The 15028-nt window shown below is 44.3% G+C and overlaps 1 protein-coding gene across 1 annotated transcript in view; it reads right to left on the bottom strand.

The window, feature by feature from the left end:
- The window catches only part of LOC311368842 (nck-associated protein 5-like), a 57895-nt gene that overhangs the window by 25502 nt on the left and 17365 nt on the right, over nt 1-15028 (bottom strand). The window contains exons 4-5 of the mRNA XM_084487614.1: nt 4116-4154; nt 3644-3763 (exon numbers count right to left, since the gene is read on the bottom strand). Coding sequence (XP_084343740.1) covers nt 3644-3763; nt 4116-4154 — 159 coding nt within the window. The remainder of the gene's footprint in view (nt 1-3643; nt 3764-4115; nt 4155-15028) is intronic.

Genomic DNA, 15028 nt, shown 5'->3' with positions numbered 1-15028 from the left:
CCAGAGACCAGGCCTCAGAGACCAGAGACCAGGTCTCAGAGACCAGGACTCAGAGACCAGGTCTCAGAGACCAGGACTCAGAGACCAGGGCTCAGAGACCAGGGCTCAGAGACCAGAGACCAGAGACCAGAGACCAGGACTCAGAGACCAGGACTCAGAGACCAGAGACCAGGACTCAGAGACCAGAGACCAGGACTCAGAGACCAGGACTCAGAGACCAGAGACCAGGACTCAGAGACCAGAGACCAGGACTCAGAGACCAGGACTCAGAGACTAGAGAGCAGAGACCAGGACTCAGAGACCAGGACTCAGAGACCAGAGACCAGAGACCAGAGACCAGGGCTCAGACGTTTCTTTCTTTCTCTTTTCATTGAGTCAGGTGGATAGCTCAGGTTCTCTGTCGTCTGTATGAACGCACCAGACAACAGTACATGTTTATTATAGTATGTATAGGGACTACAATGTTGAGTATGCTATCGTTTTAAACACAGCTCACACGGTGGGCTGCTATGTGCACCGTATTTACAATGGTGTGCTTTTTCTTCTGTATAAGTTTGTGTGTGTGTGTGTGTGTGTGTGTGTGTGTGTGTTCATATTATATATCATGAGTGTGTGTGTGTGTGTGTGTATGTGTGTGATTGTGTGTGATTGTGTGTGTGTGTGTGTGTGTGTGTGTGATTGTGTGTGATTGTGTGTGTGTGTGTGTGTGTGTGTGTGTGTGTGATTGTGTGTGATGTGTGTGTGTGTGTGTGTGTGTGTGTGTGATTGTGTGTGATTGTGTGTGATGTGTGTGTGTGTGTGTGTGTGTGTGTGTGTGTGTGTGTGGGTGTGTGTGTGTGTGTGGGGGGGTCCATATTACATATCAATACATTAGGGTTAGTGACAGAGGCAATCATAAAGAGGAGCTCCCTGCATGGTGGCTCCAGGCTCTAACTCTCCCCTGACAGCTCACAGCCCAATGAAGCGTCGTCCTCACGTCGTCATAAAGTACACACGGCGCTCGCTGTTATTCAATGTCAACTTCCTTCATCACTCGTCACAGCAACGGATTCAATCAATCAAATAATAATAACAATTACCTCATAGCTCATACTGATAGTCCCTTGGCTGTGGACAGACTCTATAGAGCTAATAAGGCCCAGATCACGCCCCTGTGCTGGAGGTCACTCCTTCACCACGAGGCCACAGGTGGAGGAGGAGGAGGAGAGCACGTCTCACAGACTGCTGGGGACTCTTTCATTATTCCATTACTTTTCCGTTCCGCTTGTGTGGAGCATGATCAACTATTTAGAATTATTTCAACAGATTTATTTTTCTAAAGGACCAAATCAATTTCTTCACAATGTAAAAAAAAATGGGCCTCCTGAATGATGAAATGTTAAATTTGACAGGGGGGAAATGCTGGAATTATATGAATGATTCTAGTGGATAAAAAAAAGGCTTCAAAAGTGCATCTCTTCATCCTGATAACTACTGCTGATACTGAAGGCAATCAGCATGTCTGGAGGAAATGAAACTGCCAGCAAATCTCAGATCATCTCTTTTATCAACTAACAATCAATCCATCCATCAAAACTTCAATTATTCATCCAGCCATGATTTCATCATTAATCCTTTCATCATCAACCCATCATCCATCCATCAATCCTACATCCATCCATCCATAATGAATCACTCACACAACCTTCCATCGTCCAATCATCATCCATTAATCAATCATTTCATCCAACCTTCCTTCATCCATCCATCATGGCATCATCCATCCATCCAACTGTCCATTCATATATGTATATATTGCGTTCATCAAACAATAAATCCACCCACTCATTCATCCATTAATAACATGTTATTCCTTCCATTGCCCAACCTCCCAAACACCCCCACAGTATTGGAGACCTCCTACCAGGTCTACTTAACACACCGACTGAGATAGACCTCCTACCAGGTCTACTAAACACACCGACTGAGATAGACCTCCTACCAGGTCTACTTAACACACCGACTGAGATAGCAGCCCCATGAGCTGAGATGAATCACAGCGCCACCTGTAGGTAAATGGACTGCATTTATACACTTTCATAAACAGTGGCCAATCAAAGCACTTTACAATATGACCTCACATTCACCCATTCATACACCCACACACCGACGGCGGAGCCAGCTCGCCCGGTGAGTGAGGGCTCAGCTAGGAGGAGCCGGGGAACGAACCAGCAACCTTCCGGTTCCCAGTCAACAGGCTCTACCTCCTGAGCCGCATGCCGTCCTCAGCTGGTAACGTGGGCGTGTGAATCCGAGGTGTTCTCCTGATTAGGATTTGTCTCCAGTATCACAGTGTGCTTCTGCTCGCTAGACAGACTCCAACAAGTACCCAAAAGGTTGTTTTGTGGATTTAATGATCAATGCTGTCCACAAAACACGCAAGAACACATGTATTTATATCCTGCGGTCTACACAAACACAGCTCCAGGTGTTTGACTAGATTACAGATCTTAGTAGACATGACTGATTAACACAGTCTCCATTTAAATAAATTAATTCCACGTCTTCTGGTCCTATTATCTATTTATCATTTGGTACATTTGTTAAGTATTCAGTTCTTCCAGCGTTCTGCAGGACCTGAACACAGGGACCAGAGAGGCTGGATCCTCAGCAGACACTCTGGGGTTCTGGCCCTAGAGGTCCTGGGGGGGGTCCAGGCCGGCCCTAGAGGTCCTGGGTGGACCCAGAGGTCCTGGGGGGTCCAGGCTGGGGGGTCAGAGCTCTCTGGTCTTTGTGTCAGGTCCTGAAGAACGCTATCATAAAGGCCAGCCGGCGCACATAAAGCAGCGTATAAAGCAGCGTGTATACGAGACAGCAGAACACTGAACCACAACAGAGGAGCGCGGTGCCACAGGAAGGATGTTAGGGCCCATCCAGAGCTGTCTCGCTGCTGTTTACCACCGGGGCCATTGAAAAGGAATGGAATAATGTAAAGTATAACGTGGTAATAAGAACATCACATGATCATAAAAACATGATCACATGACATCCAATAAACAGATCCACCATGAAATTGACTTCAGTGTGGAACATGAAATTTGAAATGTATACCCTTTAACTTACTGGACTCCCTCAACACACACACACACACACACACACACACACACATTCAGGACGAGTCGGGCACCGTGTGGCTCAGGAGGTATAGCGATCCCGGCTCCTCCTAGCGGAGTGTGGAGGTGTCCCTGAGCGAGACGCCTCACCCGCTCCTGATGAGCTGGTGTTTGCCTTGCATGGTTGACTCCGCCGTCGGTGGGTGAATGTGTGCCTGAATGGGTGAATGTGTGCCTGAATGGGTGAATGTGTGCATGAACGTGTGCATGAGCGTGCATCATCTCTGACGGAGATAATCAGCGCCAACAAAACCACTAACTAACTTACTCATGGAATTACTTTCAATTATTACCCAATTGATTCCTCATGCATTTCTAATCCAAGTTAAATCAAAATGGAAGATGGGAAGAGATGACATGCTTGATAAAGGAGAACGGATTACATTTTCAACCCAAAAATCGATCGGAAGCTGCAGACAACCCCTTCTTTATGCTCTAATGGAAACCATCAGCACACAGTGATATCAGTGATCCGGTGAGACGAGCCCTACCTGGGGGGTGGTGTTGGCGGACGTCTTGACTCGCTGCTGGAACAGGACGCTCAGGATGCGGTTCTGCTGCTCCAGGTCGAACACGCGCGTTCGCAGCTTCACACACTCCTCCTTTAAATCCTAGAATTACAAAATAGAAAAGATACAAGCACAGAAAACAAGAGAGTCAGTGGGCAGAAAAGAATTACAGTTTCAACCGAAAAAGGAGCTTTGCAATGTAAATGAATGATCTTCCTGTCCCCTCGCTCTCAAAATGATTGACTATTGTTTAGCAGACAGGAGCTCAGGACGCAGCGTTTCACAAATTCCCCCAAGAAAGAGTTTTTTGGCTCCACTACAAATGACATTTACAATTCAGACTTTGGGCTTTTGGTTCCTAATGTTTCTGAGGCTCAGACATAAGAAGGTTTTTGATGACTTTTGGAGGGGTTTCAAGAGACAACAAGCTAACAAGACTCAGACAAGGACTCACCTTCTGTGTGAGGAGAGCCTGGACTACCTGATTAGCCACCTGAAAAGAGAGAGAGAGAGAGAGAGAGAGAGAGAGAGAGAGAGAGAGAGAGAAAGAGAGAGAGAGAGAAAGGGAGAGAGAGAGAGAGAGAGAGAGGGAGAGAGCGATAGAGAGAGAGAGAGAGAGAGGGAGAGAGGGTCATATAAAGTCTCCAACGTTCAGATCACCATGTTACACCATATCCCCTGAGATCATTGCTGTCTAACAGAAGCTGACATGAGCTTTTCGGTGCGAGGCTGAACATGAACATCAGTGTCACTCTTCACATCCTAGTCCCTGTGGATTTGTGTGTTGTCACTTAGAAAGTGTGGTACTAACTAGTACTACTAACTAGTAGGGGATGTTGACGTAACCTGCTGTTGCTCTACGACCTCGGCTGTCCCTCGGTCACCCCGGAGCCAGAAGGAGGCGGAGCTATTCTAAGGTTTCTCCAAACTAACCCTTCTCTACCACAAACACGTTGGATATGAACGTTTCTAGATACGTGTGGGTCAACATATGGCTTTGAATGAACTGCTCGCTGCGCTTTTGATGCTCTTTGGGTGTTTTGAGGGAACAGAATGAGGGTAGGCTTTACCCAAAATGATATATTTGATTAAACAACACATATTTCAACATGTGGCGCAATGGGCTACAATCTTATTCTGAACCCCCCATCCCCCAGTTATCCTATATATCCATATGCGCTTGTATATGACCTTTGGCAATTATTTAATTTTCTGTAACATGCATGCATATATCCTGTATTTAATACATGAACATGTTATATGAACACAATATTCTGAACAATCCCCAAAATGATGATTATTGTTTCCTGTGTTAGGAACGAGATGAATAGAATAGAAATAGAATAGAATAGAAAGCCTTTATTGTCATTATAAACAGTACAATGAAATTCAGAAAACAGCTCCTTAAAAGTGCACACATAGTTAGCACAATATAAAATAAAAGACTATACAGTATAAATATGAATACACAATAAAAAGTAAATCAATAAACCACAAACAGAAAAAAAAAGAGCGGCTAGCAGCGTATTGAACGGTAGAGGTAGGTTATGTCTGGTGGTGCAGTGGTCAGTGCAAATATGTCAGTGCAGTTTATATTAGTGCAAATTTGAGTTCAGTATGGTGACAGCTTTGGGAAAGAAGCTGTCACTGAGTCTATTTGTTCTGGCCCGTGTGGCCCTGAAGCGCCTGCCAGAGGGCAGCAGGTTGAAGAGATGGAAGCCGGGGTGGCTGGTGTCTTCCAGGATGTTTCTGGCCCTTCTGAGACAGCGGGGGTTGTAGATGGTGCTTAAGGAAGGCAGAGGGCAGCCAATGATTTTTGGTGCCATGTTTGCCACTCTCTGCAGTCTCTTCCTGTTGGCCTCCGTGCAGCTGGAGTGCCACTCTGACACAGCGTAGCTTCAGCAGGCTCTCCATGGTGGAACGCTAGAAGGTCACCAGCAGCTGTGTGTTTAGTTGCTCCTTCCTGAGCACCCTCAGGAAGTGTAGTCGCTGCTGGGCCTTCCTGACCAGCGCTGAGGTGTTAACCGACCAGGAGAGGTCTGCAGAAATGTGGAAGGTGTGGGAGGTCTTTTATCCAGGAGCAGGTGGGTGATGGGAGCCCCAGGTTGACTAACTTGGGGATCAGAATGTCCGGTATTATTGCGTTAAAAGCTGAGCTGAAGTCAATGAAGAGCATTCTGACGTAGCTCCCCTGTTGCTCCAGGTGACTCAGCGCTGAGTGGAGAGCGATGGCTATTGCATCTTCGGTGGATCTGTTAGTCCGGTATGCAAACTGGTGCGGGTCCAGAGTGGGGGGGAGACAGGCTTTGATGTGTCTCAAAACCAGTTTCTCAAAGCACTTGGTGATGACTGGGGTGAGTGCTACAGGGCGGAAGTCATTGAGGCTGGTTGTGGGTGACTTTTTAGGTGGGATGGGATGACGGCCTGTTCCAGAGACAGGTTGAAAATGTCAGTGAAGACCTGTGATAGCTGGTTGACACATGCCTTGAGCACCTTCCCTGGTACTCCATGCTGTGTTAAGGAACATTAATGTACACAATGTAAGCACAGGTCACATTCTTACTAGTGCTTTCAATTTAACGTGTTATTAACGGCGTTAATGCAAACCCATTTTAACAGTGTCAATTTTTTTATCGCGAGAACGTTATTAAAAAAATAATAATAATACAAAAAAAATGTTTTACCCTTTTATTGATGGACAGTGTTAAATTGTCTGAGAGATTATTTGCTCCAAGTGTGAATGACTGCTCCAAGTGTGAATGTTAGTGTGAAATTCAACACTACAGTATGTGCCAATGTTGTTTTCAATAAAAAAAAAAGCAAGCCGATCCACTTTTCCATGTTGATAAGATCATTAAAATTAGAAAAAATAATGGGACAAAAAGAAATCAAGGGACATTTAGAATAGATAAAAATGTGTGATTAATTGCGATTAAATATTTTAATTGTTTGACAGCACTAGTTACTACATTATGTGTGTAATTTACACAAACAAGATGAGGATGTATCACCGTAAAAGGGCACTTTAGCCATTTACTAATGTATAGATATGTGATTTAGGCGGCTTTTACTCCAAACCATAGCGACATTACGTGTAGCAGGTGAGCTTCTGTAAATTGTTTAGGTTTTGTAAACTAGGTTCCTCTGGCTAGGTAAAAGACTGATATTCGAAGGTGCCGTTTTACAGCCAAACTTGACTGTTTAAACAGTCAAGTTTAAAAGGTCAATGGTATGTCGTACGTCTTGCCAGTTATGGCGTGTTTCCACCGAGCTGTGCGGTACGGTTCTGTGCGGTAAGGTGCAGCACAGCCCGCGTTTCCACTGCCAAAAGTGGGCGGGGTCTGGACTTAGCCGTGATTAGCCGTACTTATCTCTCAGTACTCCTCCGTTGGGGTACTGAGACGCCTGAAAGGGTGCCGGCAAGTTCGAGCTACACACGCAATCCGTTGATCGGTCGACAGAATCGTCACTTTTGTGCGACAGGGAGATAATAACAAACAAACACAGTTTGTTTGTTTTTTTGTTTGTTGCAAGGTATTTATGGACAACGGCGAAAGCTTAGTTTATTAAAGAAAATGACACGCAAAAGTTGGCCGTCCTTCTTGGACGTCCTAAGTTGTTGCTCTTTGTTCATTGTGCGTGTTCTTCTTTTTCCTTGGATTTATTAGCAGGCTACACTGTGTCTGGCTGCTATGAGGTCACGATGCTTACGTAGCTGCCATGGCTATCGCCGTCCGGCTTAAACCCCGCCCTACCATAAGGGTACTGTCGGCTTAAACCCCGCCCTACCATAAGGGTACTGTCGGCTTAAACCCCACCCTACCATAAGGGTAATGTCGGCTTAAACCACACCCTACCATAGGGGTACTGTCGGCTTAAACTCCGCCCTACCATAAGGGTACTGTCGTCTTAAACCCCGGCCACCATAAGGGTACTGTCTTAAACCCCGGCCACCATAAGGGTACTGTCTTAAACCCCGCCCTACCATAAGGGTACTGTCGTCTTAAACCCCGCCCTACCATAAGGGTAATGTCGGCGGTGGAAACACCAGCCGTAACTGAGCTGGGACAAACCGCACCTTCACTACTGGGCCAAGGCGTGCTGGGTCTAAGCGCACCCGCTGGTGGAAACGCGCCAATACAAATAGAACTCAGCATTGTGTAGCGTCTTATCCTAGCTATCTGTGTTGTATACGGGGAATGGGTTAACCTAGCGATTGTAAATTCTTAGCACTTGTTTCTATGAATATCTTTACTAAATTGACTGCGATATATTGTTTCGCTTTCTTCTGACAAATGTACTTATTGTAAGTCGCTTTTGATAAAAGCGTCTGCTAAATGCCCTAAATGTAAATGTAAATGTAAATCATAATCACTGAGATATCCTGAAACATTATTATTTCTTACATTTTGAAACCTTTTTTTTTACTCTGAATCATGCCAAAAATGATTTAGAATCTGTCCCATGCTCCAGGTGGAGCCAGGCCTGTCCCACAGAGCCACCCTTCACCAACACATCCAGAGCCAGAAGGACAACGTCCACTAGGGGTGGCTGGGGACCACCCTTCACCAACACATCCAGAGCCAGAAGGACAACGTCCACTAGGGGTGGCTGGGGACCACCAATCTGGGCCAATCTGCCTTCTCGGTTAAAGCAGTGGGTTAGTGTAACTTAGGCCAAGTCCACACGTACCAAAACAATCTTTTTTCCAAAAGAGATGGATCCAAACGGATCCATCTCAATACGACTCAACACGCTACTTCATATTCCAGGCATATAGGTGGCGCTGTTTCAGTTTTAGAAATTCACCGGAAACGGAGAGGAAGAGGCGGAGCATGCGCAGAAAGCTTGAGCGCTGTATACAAATACAGTAGAAGAAAATAAACTGAATGAGAAGAACATGACGATGGCTCCTGTAGATATAGAATATTATGATATAATATTATTATATATATATATATAATATTTTGCGATAGTAACCCTAATAGGCACAATATCTTCTCCAGCAGGAACACGAGCATGTAGTCTGCCATTGTTGTTGTTATGAGACGTCGTCACGGGTTACAAGAGGTTACGCTCGAGGGGCGTGGCGATGACATCATTGAAACGCAAGTATGCGTATTGGCTGTCCAAACGAACAAATCAAGGGCTTTGTTTGTGAATTTATTCACCCTGGGACCAGGTTTCAGAAAAGTTTGTTTGCAAGCGATGCGTTTACAGGATTCGTTTGGCGTCTCTGTGTGGATGGCCCCTTAGTGTAACAAACAGTAGAAGCTCAGAAAATGTTGCAGTATTTAAAACCAGCCTGAAGCCTTTGCTTAAGTCTGCACAAACATCTCAACACTAATGTTGACCTTGTAATTATTGTTCTTATCAAACATATTTTATTTATTTCACACTGATGGAATTTTATGTATTCAATGTTTTATGTAGAGCATTTGTTGTTCTTATTTTACCTGCTCAGGGACAACATATATAGATTTGCTGCTGGCTAACTCTGGGGCAATAAATAATAATGGTGCTCCGTCCCCGTAAAAAGAAACCGTAAAAAGAATCATTAAAATAAAAAAGAATCAATGAATGACCTGAGCAGTCGACGTGACTCGTCAGAGGGCAAGTTGCGTCACTCAGAGAGATTTGTTTGCAGGGACAGATTTGGTCGTGACACAGCTGACGACCTGTTCTTGGGAGCAAAACACCGAGTTCATTGATTTAATGAGGCATGTTTATTTGACACAATTTATTAATGTATCTTATTCATATTAAACATCCAAAGGAAATGCAGTCAAACCTTTAGCCTCAAGTTCCAACCATTCACTTATTCATAGTCCTTGTCACAGTCATACCCAGCCTCAGCAAACGCTCCATCTCGTTGCCCTCACCCAGCAGTTTATTTAGAAGATTTTGAATGGAATTTCTTCCCAGAGCTTGACCCATACAGATCCAACATTCAGAGTCAATCCTCCATTTCATAATGATTTATGAGCAGAATCACATCAAATTGTTATCAGACTCTGTGGTGCGCGCTCATTTTGAACCCCAAGCTTTTAAACCTTGGCCAGCTGGGTGAACTACAGTTGGAGGTCACGCCCTTCAACCCGCCCAGCTAGAGATGCCAAAATCCATACGTTCCCCTTGGTCCCGGGAATTACATATCTGATATTTGGATTCTTAGCTCTAGTGTAAAAGGCCGGTTTGGAGATAGGAGGGTCCTACCGCCCTGAGACTTGACAACCTTATTCTAGGGTGTGACTGGGATCCCAACACCGAAGCATGGCCCTTTGGGGCCCCGGGTCCATGGTTTAGAGCTAGGGTTAGTGTCCCAACTTTTCCACTGAGAGACTCGATATTTTCACAGAGCGATCCCAAGACTCCCCCAGGATGAAGGTCTAAGGGTTCGGTTAGGGTTAGTCAGTTTCTATCTCTTGTGTACGAATTAAGTATTAAGTACAAATGAATTACATTACATTACATTGCAATTTTCTTTATAAAGCAGAATCTCATTCTGAGATAAGTAGTTTTTTAGAAATTGAGAAAAACAGAGCAGAATTTACTTCCTCAAGTGAATGCTTTTCACTTCCGTCCATGGCGCTGTCTGATCAATGACACAGCGTAGGACAGGAGGAGGCAAGACGAGCCCGCTTTAGAAAGGCGTGCGTGGGACTTACAAAAGCAAGTGTGCTCTTTAGTCCCAAAAAGTACGCCATGTCACCTCCCGCGCTCCCTACGTTTCAACAGAGCCGTTCACCATGTGTTCACAAAGAAGAGACGTCTCCATCTCATTCACAGGTCATTTGAGGCTCCATTAATGGTGTGCGTTTTGACACTTTGCTGTATCCTCTGGTATCCCTGTCTCTAGCTCATCTGTCCCAGACCCCCAGATCAACCACCATTACATCACTTCCTGTGGTGGCGTCCTAACATGTCATCAGAGTCGAACGCCCTGATTCATATGAACGTGGTCCGTGTGACTACAACACCATGAAGAGCTGTCTCACCTGTGGGCCGCCGTGACTTGTCTTTACACACACACACACATACTAGGGGAACATACACACACAGACACACACTAGGGGAACATACACACACAGACACACACTAGGGGAACATACACACACACAATTTCACAATCGCATACTAGACTCTGTATTAGTATACTCACACACTGCTGTTTTCACATGTCCTTTTCTCTGCATTTGTGTATCAGGAGGTTCGACCGTGAGGGTCATTCACACTTCTTCACACTTGATGCCCGATATGCGGACATCGATGTCGCTCAGACACCAGTAGAATCAACGGAGGGTTTGCAATGGGCGCGATAAGTGTGGGCGCTGTTACTGTACTTTGTTTTGGTTTGACTGCAGACAGCGCGGAGGCAGAACGAGCAGAACTCATCGTGATCATCTTAAACGTTGCTGCAGCGATGCATCATATATTCCGTTGCATCCACAACATCCAAAGCATCGATCGATGAAAGATGGAGCATGAGTTAGAGACAAAAAGAAGAAAGGCGTCGCGAACGACTGCGTTACCGGAGAAGGAGAGCGTCTTTTTTTGCTTCATTTCACATCTAACAAACACTGGGACAAATGTAGTTGATTTCTGTGTTTAACTGAGAAAACAGGGAGTGGAAGGACGGGACCCTACAACGTTCAGCTAACTGTTGTCAATAATATTTACGAGAGTAGTGTATGTGTGTGTGAGAATGGCTGTGTGTGTGTGTGTGTGTGTGTGTGTGTGTGTGTGTGAGTGGACGAGCGAGGAGAGCGAGCGGTAGCGTGTGTCAGTTTAGTGAAGTAATGAACAAGTCGGGTTGTGTCTGTGCAAACGTGTAGGCCCTACTGTAAAGTTAGTGAAACTAAGAATAAAGTACCCAGCCTGTCAATAATCGGCGGCCGCTTCATTCCGACCATATTCAAACCTATAAGCAGACTCACTGCCGGTCAAAGTGAAGGGTGGTACCCCCGAGAGAACATCGGCCCTGGAGGGAACGTCTCGACCTGTGCTCCTCGACTACGGTCTGGGAGCCGACAGCAGGAAAGGTGTAACATAATAATAAAAAAACATTTTCTATATACGCATGCAGCTGTGAACTCATGTATTGTAATTTATTGTATGATGTGTACTTTTAGGGTTACGATAAGACCTATCATTTAGCGTTCACCACGAATGACTGAAAAGCAGTGCCACATTTTAATATTTTTAAACCATTCAGTGAACAAAAGGCAACAGGCTGATTATCATTTAGGGGGCCACTCAATGACATGCAAATGCAGAGCGAAGTGTCATCAACACGGCCACTCAAATGGTGTGACATTCTACTGCTCACTCACATATAAGGTAATTAACATTTCCGCCGGTTAAAATACTACCACAGGGGAAGTATTTTTTCAGGATGTTTTCAGGATATCAATGCCGGGATATGTTGTTCACATATACAGCCCATCAGGAGAATAGCGGGCTAATAGCAGGCTTTACGTGTATACATATACACGTAAAGCTGAAAGAGTGGTTGATAGTTGAGATCATTTAAATAGATTCCACATTAATGTGGTTCTCTATTCCTTGTTCCTATAAGGCAGCTTGTCAGGATCATTGCACTGAACTACAGAAATAGTCAATAAGCACCGAGCATGAATAATAACCTCTCACACATGAAGGGGTCATTGCTGTGGCACAGTGGGGAGGCGCTGCTCTGTGTGGTGCATCTTGGAATATCGCTCTAGTTCATAGCCAGCATTACGTTGTCTTGGAATATCGCTCTAGTTCATAGCCAGCATTACGTTGTCTTGGAATATCGCTCTAGTTCATAGCCAGCATTACGTTGTCTTGGAATATCGCTCTAGTTCATAGCCAGCATTACGTTGTCTTGGAATATCGCTCTAGTTCATAGCCAGCATTACGTTGTCTTGGAATATCGCTCTAGTTCATAGCCAGCATTACGTTGTCTTGGAATATCGCTCTAGTTCATAGCCAGCATTACGTTGTCTTGGAATATCGCTCTAGTTCATAGCCAGCATTACGTTGTTTTGGAATATCGCTCTAGTTCATAGCCAGCATTACGTTGTCTTGGAATATCGCTCTAGTTCATAGCCAGCATTACGTTGTCTTGGAATATCGCTCTAGTTCATAGCCAGCAGAACCTATTTTACGCCACAAACAAAACCATTTACGTCAGCTCAGCTGCCACACATAACGCTGTTATGGCAACAGGTGCGCTATGATTTGGAGTAAAAGTCAACCAAATCATTTATCTTTAAATCAATAGAACATCAAACTCAAATTCTTAATCAACGTGAACTATGCTTACATTGTATACTTGATTGTTCCTTATCACAGTGTCCAAGAATCAATATTTTTGGGGTTTGGCTAGATGTTCATATAATAATAATAATAATTCATTTTCAGGGCTCACAAGTTCAGAGTGAGATTTTGTCGGTGGCGGTTGCGGCAGGGGGGGGATCTGATAAATTAGGGTGACCAGATTTGATATTGTGAAAAAGAGGACACTTCAGCGCCATACAAATGTGTTCACAGACATGGTGACTTATGTATGATAATGAGCTTTATTGGCCCTTAACAATACAAATATAGAACAGAAACAACACTACCTCAAAAGGCTATTGGCCTAAGCAACACCAGTAGAGGAATATACTTTTCCCTGAACTTTTAACGAGCAAAAACATAATTATATATTTATGTGGCATTCAGTCCAATGCTTAAAACATACAGTATCTGTGACGTTCAGTAGGCTAATGCTGTGGTAAAGTGTGTGAAGTAAAGTGTGGTTCTTTCTTTCAGATGACCAAGTGTTTCTTTCTGTTCAATAGATACAACTTTATCAATCCCCGTAGAATAAATTTGTTAATGTTTGTCCCTATAAAACATAATGGTAAAAAAATTAATTCAAGACAAAACATTTGAGACAATTCAAAAGTTGTCCATTACACACATTGGCCAGGATACTTTTCAATCCTCCTCATGTGGGCCATATATATATATTTTTTTTTTATGAGGACTGAATTGACCAATTAAATGTTTCAAGAGAGAAGGCTGTCGACCAATGGCGGTAACTCTACAGTCAGACTGTGCAATCCGAAGGCTCTACTTCACCACTCCCCCTACTCACTTCCACCAATGCAAAGTGAATAGAACTGAGTAGGGGAGGGTGTAGCATAACTCGTTTGTGAACGACCCAGAGAAACGCAACGCAAATTCAATGTGAACAGGTTTGATCCCGGACCATTTTGAAATTCCGCCCAGACACATTTTTAGGTCTCAAAAAGAGGACATGTACGGGCAAAAGAAGACGTCTGGAACCTTACTGTACCCATTTGATTCCTACCTATTCCACTGTTAAAGAAAAATTGCGGGGCAACTTGGTGGGCGCTGTCCTGGTAATTTCTCTGCATGAGAAATACAAGTGTGGCATGTGAGCGTGTGAACGGGTTGAAATGCATGCGTCTCATGCCCAATGTGTGAGTCTTGAGAGCTTTGCATTTTATTTATAGGTACCTTTCAGAGCAGCTTCAAGGGCCTTAAAGGGCAGTTACATTTATATTTGTCTTTAAGAAGGTTGACTCATATCTGGCTGTAGGTGAGTCTTGATACTAAGAACTCTAGTGTACTAGCATTACAATTGGTTAGACTAACTTTAACTCTGCTGCTGCTGTGTTGGTTTTTGCGGTGTTGTGGTTGTTGCAGTGTTGTGGTTGTTGTTGTTGTTAGTAAGAGCCGCCCTCCAGGTCCCTTCCGCGACTTCTATGACGAGATGGATGCCCTCCTCAGCTGCTTTCCAGGAGATGGCACACCACTCGTTACCCTTGGCGACTTCAACATCCTGCCAGAGAAGTTCTCCCCCCACACACAAGGCTGGTAACCAACTCGACCTGATATTCACAAGGTCGTGCAGTACCTCGGCTCTCTCTGTCACCCCGCTTCCTGTATCGGACATGGGTGGATGTCCTCTAGGTCTCCCGGAGGTCCCTGGTGCTGGCTATCAGTCTGGCTTCAGGGTAACTCTATTACATTATTAACGGCCATAAATGAATAGCTTGGGTAGGTGTGAGTTCCACTAGTAAACATGAACACCATTAGTAAATGATTACTAGTCCACTAGTAAAATATGAACTGTTAGTTAATTGTAAGTTAATGCTTATAACTGCCTTAACTAATGTTAACTAAAGGTAAATGATTGTACCGACACTGTGAAGTGTTTGTGTAATGCTCACTAATGCTTTCTTATCATTTGTATTTCCCAGTCAGAGTAGAGTGGTTTAAGATTATGGTCTTTTCTCAAATAGATTTTCTCAAATGTTTGGAATATTTGAATGTCAACGTTTTTGGCATTTCTTTTATCAGTGATTT

The sequence above is a fragment of the Micromesistius poutassou genome, assembly GCF_964030765.1.
Source record: "Micromesistius poutassou genome assembly, chromosome: 23".
In the NCBI taxonomy this organism is placed as follows: Eukaryota; Metazoa; Chordata; class Actinopteri; order Gadiformes; family Gadidae; genus Micromesistius; species Micromesistius poutassou.
The sequence above is the reverse complement of the archived record's forward strand: the minus strand, read 5'-3'. Positions and strand labels throughout refer to the sequence as shown.